The 18,765-nt window shown below is 40.6% G+C and overlaps 1 protein-coding gene across 1 annotated transcript; it reads right to left on the bottom strand.

Annotated features, from left to right (window-relative positions):
• Window positions 1-1,171: 1,171 nt before the first annotated feature.
• On the bottom strand, window positions 1,172-17,023 carry LOC141336768 (B-cell receptor CD22-like). The gene is made up of 11 exons (XM_073842494.1): window positions 16,963-17,023; window positions 15,921-16,265; window positions 15,574-15,822; window positions 12,546-12,800; window positions 12,189-12,443; window positions 4,022-4,060; window positions 3,808-3,958; window positions 3,428-3,603; window positions 3,264-3,325; window positions 1,328-1,405; window positions 1,172-1,195 (listed from the first exon to the last, which is right to left on the bottom strand). Exons 1-11 carry the CDS (start codon window positions 17,021-17,023, stop codon window positions 1,172-1,174), a joined length of 1,695 nt encoding a protein of 564 aa, XP_073698595.1.
• Between the last annotated feature and the right edge of the window lie 1,742 nt (window positions 17,024-18,765).

The raw sequence follows: 18,765 nt of genomic DNA, 5'->3' as shown, positions 1-18,765 counted from the left end.
TTTTGTTTATTTATTTACTTTTTATTTATACGTTTATTTATTTATTTTTTTCTCTCCATGGTATTAGTTTATTTTTTATTTTATTATTATTATTATTTTAATTTTATCTTATTACATATTACATATTGTATTACTGTAAACAGATTAGGCTTGTATTTTGTGTATCTGGATTTCTATTTCAATATTTTTGTAATGTCCAATTATTCTTAAAAAAAAAAAAAAAGAATCCCGATGTTGTACGCATGTGCAAGAATGGCGGAAGTATGTTGTATCGGGGATGTATAATACAAATTAAACCTAGGTCACCTTTCATATGGAACTAATTACATTCGAACAGCCGGTAAAACGCTTGCTTTGGTTGATTAAAGTTAGGAAAATGGTAATTGGTAATAAAACATTTAAACCCTACCCTATTTGTTTGTGTAATGACATAAATTCACGTTTATTATAATCGATTTTGACATAGCTTAGACAAGATCAGATTTAGACGGACAAGTAAGTTTTGTTATTGTAAAAGTAACACTTAGCATATTTTCATTTTCATCTAATTCTCTAAAGATATGTCCACAAATGTGAACATTGCTAATCATATTATCACTATTTTAATATGTGTTAATACTATTTAATATGTTGGATGTGTGACGTGTTTGAACATGGGCGCGGCGTCTGGCGTCACACTTGGATGTGGGCGGGGTTGGATGTCCGCCGCAGGCTGCAGCGAGCCCTACCTCCCTCTGGTGGTAGATTGAGAGTTTGTACAAACACATATGACACGATCACAAATAAAACTGATCACTTAAAGGGAAAGTTACAGAAACACAAAAGACAAAATAGTAGCCTAATAGAAGCTGATAATATTGAGCACTTTTGTGAAGCTGCGCAATTATGATTTTGTTCAGTATATCAGGGTAAAATGACTAATTATGATTTAAAAGCAGGAGCTTGTATGCCACCACTGAACATCACCTGTGTTTTGCTGCTGACCTAAATATCACAGAATATATTTACACAACAGTTCACCAGCTTTTAACTTTCATTTACTCTACTGTTACAGCATGTATTTAAGCAATAAGGAAATAAAATACTTTATTGACTCATCACTAAGGATCTTTGTCAATCATATGTGGCTCCGCCCACAGAGCTCAGGATTGGTTCCTTTGTGCTCCGCCTCTTACTGCAGCATCTTCCTGTTGATCTGAACAAACAATCAGATGAAGAACAACTGACTGAAGTTCATTAACAACATTAAACCTTCCACAAGATACAACACTCAAACTAGAACTGAAGAGAGTTTTATTGAGAGATCGAGAGACTTTGTTTCACTTACTGTGAGTGTGTCGTACAGGTCAGAGGTCGTGGACTTGAGCTCAAGAGCTGTATATGTGTCTTCATTGGGATCAGAGATCTACAGAGAGAAAAGGACTTAAATATTGTGAGTTGATGTTTACGATCTGATAGTCTAACTCTACTGACTTTAATGTTTAGAGAATTTTTTTTACTCGATCCAGAACTATAGCATCATGTTGTTGAACATGCAATTTATTATCTCTGTAGCGGCTGTATGAAACATCTCTGCATGCAGAAAAAAAACACTGTAAATAACTGTGATCATCTCACCACTGACTCCTTCATAGCAGATCTTCTGTTTGTCCTTTTAGTAAGACTGAAGAAAAAAAGATAAATAAACAACGCACTGAAAGTGCTGCAATAATTCTTACAGTTTTTCAGAGATTCATTAATAAACTTAATTACTAAATTAAGCACTAAACAAAACACACAAGTTACTGGAATAACTGCAGTTTATACTGTTATACATGCATGTGTGGTAAACAAGAATAATTGGTCACACTTTCTATGAAGCCCGTATTTACAATGGTACTTTACAAGGGTATTCTTAAGGCATTATAATGAATGCATAATGCATTATTTAAAAAAAATGTATAATACATTATATCATCTCATAAGTATTCATAATAACAGTTTTAATGTATAATAATTTTTACGTATTTGTGGTTATAGCTTTTAAGAGTATGATTACCTCCTCCATAGTTATAACGTATTATTAGTCTCGTATCTTGCCATGTTTCTCATGTCACTTTACTTAAAGCATACAAAGACCATTTATGAGTAATTATAATAATATTTCCCAAAGAACCCTAAGATCAGGAATCAAATCAGATGAATGCTTAATGACACATTTGTATTATCAGTTTGATTATTTTGATAGTACCCTTTAGACAGCTTTTGTAACTCTACAACTCCATGTCAGCTAGCAGTAATTATAATTACTAGTATGCTAAATATATGCTAACATTAAATTTTGATGTTTCCCCAAAAGATAAACTATTATATAATATTATAAGTAACCTTGCAAGTACATGAACTTCTACCTAGACTAACCTTAACCTAAGTCTAATAATACTCTAAGGAGTGTTAGTTGACATGTAGTTGGAAAGTTTAAGCTTATAGTAAATAGACTAAGGGGACCATCAAAATAAAACGTAATATAATGTAAAAAATAAATGAAATATGATATAGTCCATTCTAAATTAAGTAGATTTAATATAGCGTCCATTTAGTGTTATAAATAATCATAATCTTAAAAGTTATAACCTCAAATACTCAAGTATTATAATGTATTACAATTGTTGTTATGATTATTCATGAGATGATATATATAACATATTATAAGGTTTTTTATAATGCATTATGCATTCATTATAATGCCTTAGAAATACCCTTATAATGTTTTATAAATAGGGGCTTCATAGAAAGTGTTACCGAATACTTTACTTAAACATAACACTTAACCAACATGTAGTAAATTAATACTGCAAACATACAGCAGTTATTTTGAAAGGAACGTCTTACCAAATGTACATCACAAAAACACCTGATGCTCCACCTAATAAAACACCAACAGCAGCAGAAACAGATACAGCTACAGATGAGAAACACCTGACTGCTGAAATACACACCAAAATACACACCAAATGAATAACAGGACTAGATATGACCATAAGGAATCAAACGTGTGGTTGAAATATGGAATATTATTCATAAAACTCACACATGACATTTAAAGTCACGGCATCAGAGTATTTCTCTCCATGTTTATTTCTAGACTTGCACTTGTATTCTCCACTGTGATCAGAGCTGATCTTTGAGATGCTGTAGATTCCTCCAGATCCTACAAACGTTCCTCCTTTAAACCAGCTGATTTCTGCAGGTGGGTTTGAATCACTCCTGCAGATCAGAGTCACTGAATCTCCCTCCACTATTTCACCAGATGGACTGATGGACACTGAGACGTTCCTTGGTGAGTCTAAAACAGAAAACAAATAAATATTATAAACAATGAAAAACTATGACATAAAAGATGTTAAGATGATGTGTAGTCACAAACAATAAAGCACCATTAACTCACACATGATGTTCAAAGTCACAGCATCAGAGTATTTCTCTCCATGTTTATTAATGGACTTGCACTTGTATTCTCCACTGTGATCAGAGCTGATCTTTGAGATGCTGTAGATTCTTCCAGATCCTACAAACATTTCTCCTTTAAACCAGCTGATTTCTGCAGGTGGGTTTGAATCACTGCTGCAGATCAGAGTCACTGAATCTCCCTCCACTATTTCACCAGATGGACTGATGGACACTGACACGCTCTTTGGTGGGTCTAATAAAAATCACAAAAAATATATATATTGACTAGACCTTTGAGTGCTCAGTCGGTAATGTGATCTGCAGATGATCATAATAGAGATGTTCTTTAGTATCATATGTTTTATAATAAACTCACACATGATGTTTAAAGTCACAGCATCAGAGTATTTCTCTCCATGTTTATTGATGGACTTGCACTTGTATTCTCCACTGTGATCAGAGCTGATCTTTGAGATGCTGTAGATTCCTCCAGATCCTACAAACGTTCCTCCTTTAAACCAGCTGATTTCTGCAGGTGGGTTTGAATCACTGCTGCAGATCAGAGTCACTGAATCTCCCTCCACTATTTCACCAGATGGACTGATGGACACTGAGACGTTCCTGGGTGAGTCTTAAACAGAAAACAAATAAATATTATAAACAATGAAAAACGTCTCTGGTTACGTATGTAACCTTAGTTCCCTGAGGGAACGAGACGCCGCGTCATGGAACGCTATGGGGAACGCCATTGGCAGGCCGCACTCTGGATCATGTATACAACCAATGAAATGACGGGAGTGACGTCACAGGCGCGGTGACGTCATCGACCGGGAAGTATAAAGCGCGTGCGTTTGAAGCCGGCGGCACTTCTTTTAGGAATGAAGCGAGCGCCGCAGGGTGCGGGAATTATGGTCAGAGACGCGGCGTCTCGTTCCCTCAGGGAACTAAGGTTACATACGTAACCCGAGACGTTCCCTTCCGGGAACTCGAGCCGCGTCATGGAACGCTATGGGGAACGAGACTACCAACGCCCCCATAATTTCCAAGCCCTGCGCAGTGTCTGCACAAACAGGGTGGAAAAGAGAGAGCCATTGTCAAGCATTCCGCGGACAAGAAGGCCCTGTAGTCCTCGGCCGGCCCTCGGGCACACGAAGAATGGTAATCTTCCTCTGTCTGGTAGCCAGCCAGAACGAGATGTACTCCGCGGCCCTCAGGCACACGCAGAGTCTTAGTCCTTTGTCTGGGGGTTAGCCAGAACAAGAGGGACCAAATGACCACTGTCTAGCTCTCGGCGCATGCAAGACATATCAAATAAAAATATAATTTGTTGTTACTACTGTAAATCTATATAAAATTATTATAGGATCTCCTTCAATACTTTCAGAATCTTCACTTTTAAAAATTATTTTGTTTCTGTATTTTAAAATATGTTTTATATTAACATTTTAATGGCAGTAATATAAATGTATTTATTCTTGTATATATCAAAACAAGCAGAAAATAGTACAAACTTTGCTAAAGTGATTGTTTTGAACAAGTACGCTAACTAGACATTTACAAAAAAAAACAAAACATTATTTTTACTGTTGAGCCATTTAAACCGTCATTGTGTTACATGTGATACATGATTTTATGGTGAAACTGTTATTTTTTCGTGTTAATCAGGCCAGTTTTAATCAAGACTGATGCACTGTGGCTTTAACCCAGCGTAAGCGGTGCAGCAAAAATAGACTCAGCGCCAAAACGATCGCGGCACTGACGCTTCTGCTCTGCTCCTGCTACGCGCTGCCGCGCCGTCCCTGCGTGCGGTGTGAGACCGGCGTTAGCCCTTTGTCTGGGAGTAGCCAGGACAAAAGGGACTGCAACGACCACTGTTTAGCAATTCCGCGGACAGATGGTGTGCGAAGTCCTCGGTCCGTAGACCCATGAGGACAGTGCACTCGACCCCAAGACTGCTCCTCGGCCCGCAGGCACACGAGGAATGGAGGTCTTCCTCTGTCTGGTCGCCAGCCAGAACGAGAGGTACTCCGCGGCCCTCAGGCACACGCAGAGTCTTAGTCCTTTGTCTGGGAGTTAGCCAGAGCAAGAGGGGGCCGAATGACCACTGTCTAGCACTCGGCGGACAGATGGTGTAGGTAGTCCTCGGTCCGCAGACCCACGAGGACAGTGAACTCGACCTCAAGAGGCTCCTCGGCCCTCAGGCACACGAGGAGAGGGTGATCCTTTGTCTGGGGATTCAGCCAGAACAAGAGGGATCCAAGGCTCGGTCTGGAGCTCCGCCAGGACGCGAGGGAATAAGCCATTGTCTAGCATTACGCGGACAAGAGGGCACTTCAATCCCCGGCCCTCGGGCACACGGGGAAGGCAGTAGGGGCCTCTGCGTGGTAGCCAGCCAGCGCATGAGGCACTCCTCTGCCTTATTTTAAGGCAGACGAGGAGTCTTAGTCCTTGGTCTGGGAAGAACCAGATACCAGAGGGACCGAAATACACTCCGTCTGGTAGCACCGTGCGCTTGAACACGAGGAGAATTGAGCCATTGTCTAGCATTCCGCGGACAAGAGGGCTGTACAGTTCTTGGCCCTCAGGCACACGAGAACCGTGGGCCTCTGCCTGGTTCGCCAGCCAGTGCAAGTACTCCTCGGGCCTCGGGCTCACGAGGAGTCTTAGTCCTTTGTCTGGGAGTTAGCCAGAACAAGAGGGACCGGAAGCTCGGCCTGGTAAGCCTACCGGGACGCAAGAGTATGAGCCTTTGTCTAGCATTACACGGACAAGAGGCTTTAGGTCTGCTCCTCGGCCCTCGGGTTCACGAGGATGCAGGGACACTCCTCGGCCCTCGGGCACACGAGGAGCGTCGTGGCGAAAACGACTTCTCTTCTTTCCGCAGAAAGAATGCGCCTTGAGAAGTGTCCTCCTGGATAGGGAGGTGGCTGACTCTCTAGACCTGGTTCTAGGTCGAGAGCATAGCGGAGCCTGGAATGGCTCTGAGGTCAAGTTCATTGTACCTGACAAATGTCAGGGGAGAGGATCAACCCGCAGCATTGCAGATGTCCTGGAGGGGGACACCTGCTGACAGAGCTTTTTAGAGACAAACAGCCTCAGTAGGAGTAAGTCTTGGCTCCCCATGGAGCTGGGAGACCAGAGGGCTTGGAAGTAGTAGGAATGGCATCCGTGATCCATCTACTGATAGCTATGATCATGCCACATGTTTTCTTTCTTTCTTTGTGGCTGTATGTGCCCAGTGCTCACACTGGGCAGATATACTTCCCATTGGTCGCACTCCAAGAATGGAGGTAATAGAGGCTAGAGACCCCTCGGGGTCTCAACCTGAGTGCACCACTGAGGAAACCATACCGACGAGCCACCACGAGGTGCGTTGTAGGCCAATAAGCCGCCACGGACACCCTCAGGATGGAGTGAGCTGGTTTTGTGGGTTTGCGGGGACTCTAGTACTGTACCAACGGGCAGTAACTTGGTCTAGATGGTGTTCGTGACACCATGAAGCAAACAAGTTCCACTTAAGGTTTCCTCGTAGAGGGAGCTCTGGATAGGAGCAGGGTCTCAACAACCTCGGTTGAGAGACCCGAGTCTATGAGTTGCGCCCCGCCAGGGGCCATACTCATAACTTTCCACCTCTCCATGTGGGGGTAGCAAACCGCGGCCCCAGCTTGAGAGGGGAGGTCCAAGACCATGGTTGGACTAGCTGTGTCGATGCCGGCATGCTCTTTCCAGAACTCCAGGGCGCACAGCGATCGGGAGAATGCATACAGACGCAGCCTCGGCCACATCTGTACCATGGGGTCCAGTCCTGGCGGACCTGGAGGCACTAAGGACAACCAGAGAGAACACTGCGATATCTATCGAGTCGCTAGAGGTCCCATCTTCTGAGTCTCCATGCTTTATCACTTCCTGATGAAGCTTCGATCTCCCGACCGTGGAGAAACGTGTGACCAGGAGACTCTGCCCACTAACCTTCTTATTTTTATTTAGGTTAGTCCCGCGTACGGTGAGACTGCGGAGTCTCCAGTACTGTACCAAACGGGCAGTAAACTGGGTCAAACTGGTGGGGTTACACCATGCGGTCGATCACTTCCTATAGGTCATAGGGTTTCCTCATATGGGGAGCTCTGGAGTGAGGGATGGTCTCAGCAACATTGATTGAGAGACCGGCCTCTATAAGAGATTTGCCCCCTCGGGGTCACACTTGTTCCAGAACTCCCGAGAGCAGAGCGATCGGGGAAAAGGCGTACAGACGAGGCCTTGGCCACATCTGTACCATAGCGTCCAGTCCTGCAGGAGCTGGAGGCACTAGAGAGTACCAGGGGGACATTGCGATATCTCTTGAGTCGCAGAGAGGTCCCCTGGAACCTGGCTAAACACTCTCCAGATCTGCTTCAGCACTTCTGAGTGAAGCATTTATTCCCCGGGCCTCGGCCCCTGCCTCAACAGGACGTCTGCTCCCACGTCCAGAAATATTGGACTGCTCTCAGGGAGAGAAGTCTTTCCTTAAGACCATAGGAGAATCCGGTACGCCAGCTTATATAAGGGGCGTGAGCAGATACCTCCTTGATGATTTATATAATAAATCCCAGAATCTCTAGCCGATTTATGTGCCAGTAGAGATTGAGATTGCTCCACAGGCCTTGGGTTGAGCGGCCACTCATGACCGCCTCCCAATCCGGTGAGGGATGCGTCCGTCGCTAGCATGATGCGGCGACGAGGAGCTACCAGAACTGGACCCTGAGAGAGAAACTAGGGTTTCTTCCACATGGCCAAGGCACGTAGGCAGCGCGCGTGACCTTAATCTTGCAAAATGGGTTTCCCCTCGGGGAGAACCCCCTGGTTTGAGCCACGAATGAATGGTCTCATAAGCAGCAGTCCAAAAGGTATCACGTTGGAAGCGGCTGCCATAAGACCTAACAGTACTTGGGACTGTAGACAGTGGGTGAGGGGCCTAGCTTGACCGCATTTACTACAGTAAGGATCGACTCGAACCGAGCAGGTGACATTCGTGCCTGCATCGTGGTCGGATCCCAGATTACACCTACACTCAAAAAAAAATAGCACTTTGGTTGAACATGATTTAATCATGGACAGCGTTTCCACGTGATTCCACCACATTATCTTAACAACAATGGATGATATTAAACCAACTTGAAAAATTTGTGTCCATTTAACATGAACGGATGACATTCACTAAACATGATCTAAATACTAATTTTTTACTTGAATTAATGGTTTTAATTGAACAGAAATTAAAGTTAATGAGATAATTAGTGATTAATTTAGTGATGATTGTTCATTATTGAAGACACCTGATGTGAATAAGCAGAATCACCAAAGGAGAAAATCAAATTTTTATAAGAAATCATCACAGTGGTCAGTGTTTGCATTAGTTGGGGTCTTGAGCTTAACATTTGTAAAAGCAGATTTTGTTTGGCCAAACCAGACTAAAAGCAATTATGTTTTCAAGAAATCTTTGTGAAATAATAGACCATGGGTTTTATCATTGGTTATATAAACTCTATAATTAAGAATCGCATATATAGTCAGACAGATATGTAAATAATCAGTTTTATTAAGACACACAAACATGAAGAATCAGTGTGAGAATCACAACAACGGTGACCATCAGAAAAAGCATGTTGTAGCCAATCAGAACTCATCAATGATTCCCATCATGCATTGCAGCATGAATAAATTATGGGCTGAATTGTCTTCATAATTTATTTTATTCTTACTATTTTCATTTGTTTTTGTTGTTTTTATGTGACTTTTTAATAACTTGTTTTGTGATGTTCAGAGTTGATCTGTTTATCTGAATACATCATTTGTCACCGTTGCTGAGATTCATACGCTGGTTGTTGATCTCTGTGTGTGTCCATGCAAAAATAAATTAATTTATGAGAAATTCTTCCAAACTTTAATTTAAAGATAGATGGAGAGTATTGTTTGTTGTGGACTCATAAGACTAAATATTTACAACAGTTAATTGACTGAACACTTTTGGAAACTTAACTCTTAGATACAGTTCCTTTTAATGGAAAATAACTCAGAGACTGACTCTAAATTGAGTTCAATGATTCAGGCCAAGCAATGATTATATTAAATCATAACCATCATACCCTAATGACTTGTGGTCTTGGCTTGTCTGGTTATTTACTCCCAAACAAAGCAGCCCAGCAAAATCTAATGTTAAAGATGTAAGGGTCAAGAGCCCAACTAATGCAAACAATGACCACTGTAACGGTTTCCTAAATTTTTTTTTTTTTTTTTTTTCTCCTTTGGTGATTCTGCTTGTTTACATCAGGTGTCTCCAATAATGATCAATCATCACTTAACTAATTAACTTTAACTTCTGTTCAATAATAATCATTGATTCAAGTTAAAATTTAGTATTTAGATCATGTTTAGTGAATGCCATCTGTTCATGTTAGATGAACACAAATATTTCAAGCTGGTTAAATATCATCCATTGTTGTTAAGATAATGTGGTGGAATCACGTGGAAACACTGTCCATGATTAAATCATGTTCAACCAAAGTGCTGTTTTTTTGAGTCCATGTTGAAATGAAAAATAGCCCAAATGGCATTCATTAAACATGAATTGTTCAGGTAAAGTGAACAAAACTGAAAAATCATTTTTTTTAGTGTAGATAAGTGGTTTGGAAATCACACTCCTCTTGGTGTTGAGTCTCAACCCCAATTCTTTCATGAGAGCGAGAACAACACCTCGATGTTTAGCCGCTAACTATTCTGAGCTGGCCGGAATCGACCACACACTTCGTGAAAGTTCGGGTGAGAGCTAGGCCGAAAGGAAGTACTCTGTATTGGTGAGCTTTGCCCCTGAAAGCGAACCTGAGAAACTTTCTGTGTTGAAGAATGAAGTACCGGCTGTTTTTCTTTATTTCTTTTTTAGAACCCAGACCATTACCAGACCCTGCTCGGGGCTTACTAAAGTTGAAAATACCCCATTGAAAGGTGGCGGCTAGGCGCCGAACTGCATAGCATAACTTTTCTCTTCAGTACGCAGGACCCACATAGAAACATTTGGCAGTAGTTTCCACACTGCCAGAAAGTTTACTAAGGGTACCAGCCTCTCGAGGCTGGTGCCTGGATTTACTCAAGGAACTAACTCGGAGACCTGAAACAGCGAGCTGGCAGGAAGCTCCTGAACTAGCTCCTCGGAGGACCCCCGCGGGGGCTGCGAACTCTCCAGGGCCGCTATGTTTCCGGGCGGGACAGCTACAGTAGAGGATGTTCGCGGGAGATCGCCGCGCCCTGTAACACTGGCAAATCTCCTGAGGGCCCCGAGGGGGTTTGAAACCCGCACCTGAAGGTACGGTGCAAACCCCCTCGAGAGGGGCTGCCCTCAACGGCCCTGAACACAACTTTCAGGTCCGTTTAGCCGAGGAATTCCTGGGTTGGAGGACGACCCTCAGGTCGAGCCTCTTCTTTTTCTTGGAAGCCCCCAACTTAGACTGTTGCTTTCCGGGTCCTCTAGGCATAGCCGGAGGAAGGCGGGCGGCAACGCTATGTTTCTGCGCCTCTGATGTGGGGAGCTGGTACACGGTTGGGGTTTTTCCCCGTTTTTTCCCGTCAAGAACCCCGACACGTGTTCATTTGCTCATCAAGCCTGAAGTTTTATTAGGCGGCCTGAAGAGCAAAGACGGAGCTTTAAAGGATGATGCCAGACTGGGCGACAGATAGCTGATAGCGTCTGTCCAAGCCGCGGCGTCTTCTTTACTTTCTAGTTATTCCTAGATCTAAAAAACTCAATGTAGATCGGGAAGGACAGGAAGCTCCATTTGGAAGTGCTGACTTAGTCCACAGGAAGCAGAACGTTTGCTTTTCTGCGGCTCATATTGCTTATTTTGCTAATGCATAGTCAGCACAACCACCAGCTCACCATACTGAGGCGATCAGGGGGGGCGGTTGAATACTTTTGACAACGTATTTCACATCAACCTCCTCGGAGGAAGATATGGAAAGCACTGAAAACCTTTCCTGGAGGGAAGTAACCGCATTGCGGGCTTCCTTATCCAGTAGGAGGTTTACCGATCCACCAGATAGGAGAGGAGATAGGGTATTTTTAAACACCCGTCTCCCGTCCCTCTAATAGATCGAGCCGCGATCCCAACGAGTGCAGCTACCGCTCCGCCTCGGCGGAAGCGGGGCCAGACCCGCGAGAAACGCTGGCGAAGGCTCCCTCCTCGAAGAGAGCCTTCCGTGGAGCACCCGCAGTGGAGATTTTTACACTCACACTGTGGACAGTCAGCCTTTTCGAGGGCTGACTGTGCGTGCTCTACACTCAAGCAGACCACACATTGACTGTGTCTATCCCCACCAACAATGAAGGATTGGCAGGGAGGGACACACTATATATGTGGCTGCTTGTACCGCCTTAGTTTCTAAACTTTCTTTCCCCCTTGGTTGCATTTAAGAGGTCATACTACTCAAATAAAAGCCGTGCAAACTGGCAAGAAAAAACAGCAGTATGACCGGGACAGACACAGACACAGAGCGCTCTCGCTGAATGACAAAAGCTGCCGCCGGCTTCAAACGCACACGCTTTATACTTCCCCGCGCCTGTGACGGCACTCCCGTGATTTCATTGGTTGTATACATGATCCAGAGTGCGGCCCGCCAATGGCTTTCCCCATAGCGTTCCATGACGCGGCTCGAGTTCCCGGAAGGGAACTATGACATAAAAGATGTTAAGATGATGTGTAGTCACAAACAATAAAGCACCATTAACTCACACATGATATTCAAAGTCACAGCATCAGAGTATTTCTCTCCATGTTCATTGATGGACTTGCACTTGTATTCTCTACTGTGATCAGAGCTGATCTTTGAGATGCTGTAGATTCTTCCAGATCCTACAAACATTTCTCCTTTAGACCAGCTGATTTCTGCAGGTGGGTTTGAATCACTGCTGCAGATCAGAGTGACTGAATCTCCCTCCACTATTTCACCAGATGGACTGATGGACACTGAGACGTTCCTTGGTGAGTCTAAAACAGAAAACAAATAAATATTATAAACAATGAAAAACTATGACATAAAAGATGTTAAGATGATGCGTAGTCACAAACAATAAAGCACCATTAACTCACACATGATGTTCAAAGTCACAGCATCAGAGTATTTCTCTCCATGTTCATTGATGGACTTGCACTTGTATTCTCCACTGTGATCAGAGCTGATCTTTGAGATGCTGTAGATTCTTCCAGATCCTACAAACATTTCTCCTTTAAACCAGTTGATTTCTGCAGGTGGGTTTGAATCACTGCTGCAGATCAGAGTCACTGAATCTCCCTCCACTATTTCACCAGATGGACTGATGGACACTGAGACGCTCTTTGGTGCATCTAACACAGTAGAAAAAATACAAAGCATCATTATTATTGATGATTTAGATAAAAATCCAGTGAGTAATCATAAAAAAAAAAAAAAAAAAATTCTGCTGTAAGCATTAAAACAATGCCCTACCATATTATAACCATAGACTGTAAAAAAATATGGACAACGCCTCTCCGCTTCTTTCCACTATGGAAAAGTGAAGCCAAAACAGCTCAATATGGCCGCTACCATCTTGGGGGAAGTTACGTCATTTGGAGCCAGAGCATGCGCAGTAGAGGTTCGTTTGGAGCCAGAGCATGCGCAGTAGAGGTTCATTTGGAGCCAGAGCATGCGGCAGTAGAGGTTCATTTGGAGCCAGAGCATGCGCAGTAGAGTCGTGAGGCCGAGCCGCGGTGTCAAAGTCGCGCCCAAACTCCCGCAGACCCAATCGCACGATCACAATCATGACACCACACCCCGTTTTTATAGCATCAAATAACTACTTAAAAGCAAACTTATTAGAAAAACGAACACCTGAACATAAATCAGCATTATAAGAACTACATCACACGATGGAAATCACCTTTGGAAAAAAATTATTTGCTGTGTAGTTCGATTATTTAGTTTGGCTCTCGTCCCATTAGATTACATGGAGAGGGCGGGATTTATGACCTATACTTCAGCCAGCCACTGGGGGGCGATCGAAAACTTTTGGCTTCACTTTTCAGGACACCTACGGCACGCCTGATTGTAACGCATCAAAGCAGTCAATTAGAGCGTTGCATTTCAACCTCAGCGGACTAGCCCGACTTTTTAACACCTCTAGTTGCTGGGCTTCAGGCCAATTTTCACGTCAAAGTTCAGAGGTGGGCGGGCACCGGTTTTATTTGTTTTAGGTTTCTCCTTATTTTAATATTTTAGACATCCATAAATTATGGTGAAGAAAAAAATGCTGCGCTGGTGAAAACAACAGGAGACTTCACTTTCGGTTTCACTTTCGAGACCAGGCACAGACTGCAGCGCAGCTGGAAAGGATCCGCGCTCAAGCACAGAATATGCTGAAAATGGCCACAAAGGTAAATAAATAACACTGAATGTGCCGGGCCGGAAAGAGTAAAGCTCATTTAATTAATAAACTAGTGTATTCTGAGTAAGTGTAACAAAAATCCTTTTTGGATGCACCTTCAAAGAAAAATTTATCTTTTCAGATTACATAATGAGAGAGTTATTGTTTTCTATTTGTTTTATTTTGTTAAGTTATAATTTAAAACTATTTTATACGTAAGTGGACACAAATAAAAGTACACCCTTTACAGTACCGAATGATGTATTAACCTACTCTTACCTTTGTGAGCAAAAATGACAGATAATTTTAAATTGCTTCCACTAAAAAAAAATGCACTGGCGCCCATGTCCTGCGTCTTCAGCTTCCACTTTCTGCACAAACTATTGGATATGCGCCTAATACCGCACATTTATCTCTAGGTTTAACGTTTAAACTAACATTGTTTTATACTTGAAATATTTCATATCTAGGCAAACTTATCAAATTAACAGACTGATGATCAGTCTACCGCTGGGCGCTGTTCCTTAAAAATAATAATAATAAAATAAAATAAAAACGTATATTTTTACGAACAAAAATGCTCCAAACATTTTTTTTTCTTAATTAAGTTAATAAAAAAAAAAAAACACGAAAGTATAATCAATTTGCCATTACATACAAAAATTTTAAAATTGCAACGCGCGCCATCAGTGGTAGACCGGCTCCTGAATTAAATCCCTGAGGCTGCTTTCACATTTATATTTTTGCCCCGTACATTACTTTGATATCACTGTGTTAGTCACCGCTATTTCGAGAATGAATCCAGCATAAATATGCTGATGTAATTCCCAAAACATGGCAGCGTGTATGTGTCCGAAAAAAGACAAATTCTGAATGGACTGTAGCCTGAAAAGTGTAGGCTGCAATACGCGGTCCCTTTATTTTCATCACTAAAAGCATCACTTATATTCATTTATAGAGATCTCACAAAATTCCGTTATAATCAATAAAGCTTTCTAAACTACACAATGAGTCTTGTATTGTATTGTAATGTTAGAGCACCCTCATTAATTGAGGAAGCACCCTCAGTGATTTAGTTCTGGAACCGGGCCTGAATTTGACATAACAAATTTATAAATCCCAAATGTATAAATCACTGCAATGTTTACCAGACAGATCAGATGGGAATATATATATATATATATATATATATATATATATATATATACCTAATTTGTATGTGTTGTATCCATTTAGTCAGATGCATTTAATGTAAAAGTCTGAACCAAATGGTCCATACAGAAAGAATAACCAAGGAACATTGGATCTTCATCAGGAGGTCCTAACAGTATCTACTGTTTGCAGACCTCTTGTCTTCAAGTATAAAGTTCTCTCTCACAGTCAGAACTGAAGCTATAGGACTCTTACAAGGGTTACGATTATTTGAAGGATGACATGCTAACATGGCTGTTGAAGAACTTCTACACTGCTACATTCAATACATTTTCTCCCAATAAGAACTCAAGCTTACATATTTTATATATCAGAGAAATCTAATACATTGTGGGAACCACCCGAACCACTGCTTAGACAAAAAAAAAAAAAAAAAAAAAAAAAAAAAAAAAACATTGTATGACTTTGGTAAAAGGACAAGAGCTCCCACAAAACCTACTGACCATTTATCAGAATTATGTTTTCCTGAACTCTGCTAGCTTTCCAAAGACATCTTTAAAGAGGAAAACTCAATCTATACTCACACGTGACACTGAGATGAACAGCAGGAGAGATGTAAGTGTGTCCATGTAGAGCACAGCTATATCTGCCTGCATCCTCTCTTCTGACTGACTGCAGCAGGAGTTGATTGTTTGTGTCTCTTCTCTCAGTTAATGGCTGTGAGTTTCTGTACCAGATGAATGTTGCTCTGTCAGTCAGAGTGCAGCTGCTTTTACATGTCAGACGGACTGAATCTCCCTCTGTCACTCTCTCAGGAGACTCCACCTGAAGATCTGAACACAACACACACATTATATCTAGTGCTGCTGTCATACACTCATTATTATTCAACATAATGCACAGAAGAAGAGTGAAACCTCATGAAAGTCACCTGTGACAGTAAGATTCACTCCTGGTTTACCAAGCCATGTGCCACCAGGTTTATCAGTGATGAATCTGAAATAATACATGTGTGAATCCTTCTGTGTCACGTGACTCAGTCTGATGGTGCAGTTCTGCTGTTTATCTCCCAGATACTGAAGCCTCTGACTGTATTCAGGATCCTCAGACAGATCTGGAGGCTCTACACCTATTACAGGGTTGTTGGTCCAGAACACTTTCTTGATCTGATGTCCAGTATGGTATGTATATGTGCAGCTCATTATCACTGATGAGTCCTTTAGTGCACAGATGTGTGAATGACTGTAACTCACATCCCAAGCAGCACTAGAAACCCCTGAAACACAGAATTCATCAGGATGAAAATATTGTTTTATATCAGTTACAACAGACCATGAAAATAGCATATTTTTTTACTACATTAAAACAGCAGCTCATTACAGAAAATAAAGACAGATTTTCACAGAATCTATTTAGTGATAAATGATGTGAAGTTCATCGTCAGCTTTTATGAAGGGTGTTGCAGAAAGCAGAAATAAAACCAGAGAGACAAAGGAGTAAAACATAGAACCAGGAAATCAGCCGCGAACAACATGCTGCACTATCAAATAATGAAAAACAAGAGTAAGAAAATAAAGTTAATTTATTAAATACCCAGTGTGTGGCTTTTTTACTTTGTCTAACATCTCTAAGTTCATCTATATGCGAGTGAACTCATTTGACACAATAACTATTTAACAGTTTCACTTCTGAGATCAAGAGCCAAACATATTCACAGTCTATTGTTTCACTGATATTCAGCTCTGAACAATGAGCACATCCCTCCTAAACCCCCTGACACTGACTAGCAAATAACAAAAGACTATTGGACATTTATAAAAGGCACAAGCCCTTTGGCGTATCTCACATAAAGTTCCTGTTTAAAATGAAATATGTGAATACAGTACAGAAGAAAGTGCTCATCTGCTGCTAATTGTGAGACCCTCAATATAAAAAATCAGAGTGTTTCTAATGTGAATGTAAGAGAGACTCACTGTGAATCATGAGCAGAAAGATCAGAGGAAGACGAGGAGCCATTCTGACCCACATCAGCATCAAATATATCTATAATACAGCATTAATCAGCACTTGTAATCATAACTTTTACTGTATGTACACCAACTTATTCTTAACATTTCTCACATTAAGACATGTGTGTTATGTAAGTACAAGTGTGTTTGTCTTACCGTGTTGAAGCTCACCAGATCAACAGCAGACAAATGACTGACTGTTTTAACACATGAACTTTTAGCTCTAGAATGACATACTATTTGTGGTTAACACTGTTTTAATGTCCATCAGCGGAAATATCAGTGTCCCTCCCTTAACAAGAGAAATACATTACTGAACTAAAACTACAAACACACAGTGATGCTTTTCTTTAAGTTAATTTAAATGCATTTACTGAAGATGTTTAGAACATGATTGTGTAAGCAGACATTCTGCTGTTTGTTTCACACAATATTATAATGTTCTTTCACACAGAAAGAGGAAACTCCTCTTTTCTCTGTCGCCCTCTGCTGGACATCTTTCATTATTGTATCATGTGATTCACACAGGATGATGGTCCATTAGAGCAGGGGTTCTCAAACATTTGGGGCCAGGGACCACTTACGGAAAGAAAAGCAGCCCTTCATAATTATACCAGCGAATACATTTGTACTCTTAGATGCTATTAGACTTCCGGATTGTTTAATATTCTTGGATTGCATGTTTTCTGTTAGCTTTTTCTGGAATCTGTTCATTTATTAAATACAATTGTAATATAAAGTATGTCTTATTGTTTGAAATTTTAAAATCCTCCACTTCTGTTTTATTTCTCTCAAATTCTTTGTTTTCTGTTTAAAATGTTCTTGGTTCCATTTTAATTGTATAATAATAAAAAAAAATGTATCAATCGAATTAATACAATTATTACAACTTAATGTTTAATAAAATATTTTTTAAAATAAAATATAAAAATATGATATTTTATATTTAAAAAAACTTAAAAGAAATGGAAATGTTCTGTCTGTTTTAATTTTTTCTAAATGAAACATTAACAGCTTAATCTTTTAAACCTAATGAAAATGTAACAATTTATTTTAGTATTTGACAAACAAAATGCTGTACATCAAAGGTTTACTATAAACTATTATTCATTATTATTATTATTATTAGAGAATCTCTGGAGATGAAGTTCTTATCCTCATAAAGCTGAAATGACAGACGCTGAAAGCATCATGTGTTGAGTTTGTGTCGTAGATGAAGCCACGCGTCTGACAGAAACAGCAGGATTCATATTTAAAAAGCAGTCCTTTTGCAGTTTATTATCCATATTTGAGTACAACAATTAATCAGCAACATTTTACTACAAATATTAAACAGAAAAGCACAAATCATGATAGCATAATGAAGAAGAAAAAAATCGAAAGCTCAAATTTGAATTATTAAAAACAATTACACTGAAATTACAGGTCTGGTTATTTCGCCACTTATTAAAATTAATTTGTCATCTAACCCCCTTTTTTTCACACTACGTCATATTCCTTTAATTGTTGCTTTATTTAAATCCTTCACAAAATAAAAATCACAGTCATAATCTAAAGTCATTATTTTTGTTGTTTTTGTTTACCCATGAACCCTTGTGTTGTACAAGACACCAAAATTTTAGATACCAGTAAATATCTCAAATACTATAACTAAAATAAAGTTCAAGCATTATTAAAGACATTCAAACAGTCAGTAATGTAATAAAATTAAACCAACAAACTGCAAGCACAAGCCCTGATAAATGCAACAGAACAGATACAAATGAT

The sequence above is a fragment of the Garra rufa genome, chromosome 6, assembly GCF_049309525.1.
Source record: "Garra rufa chromosome 6, GarRuf1.0, whole genome shotgun sequence".
NCBI classification, from domain to species: Eukaryota; Metazoa; Chordata; class Actinopteri; order Cypriniformes; family Cyprinidae; genus Garra; species Garra rufa.
This window is presented reverse-complemented; position numbering and strand designations above follow the sequence as displayed.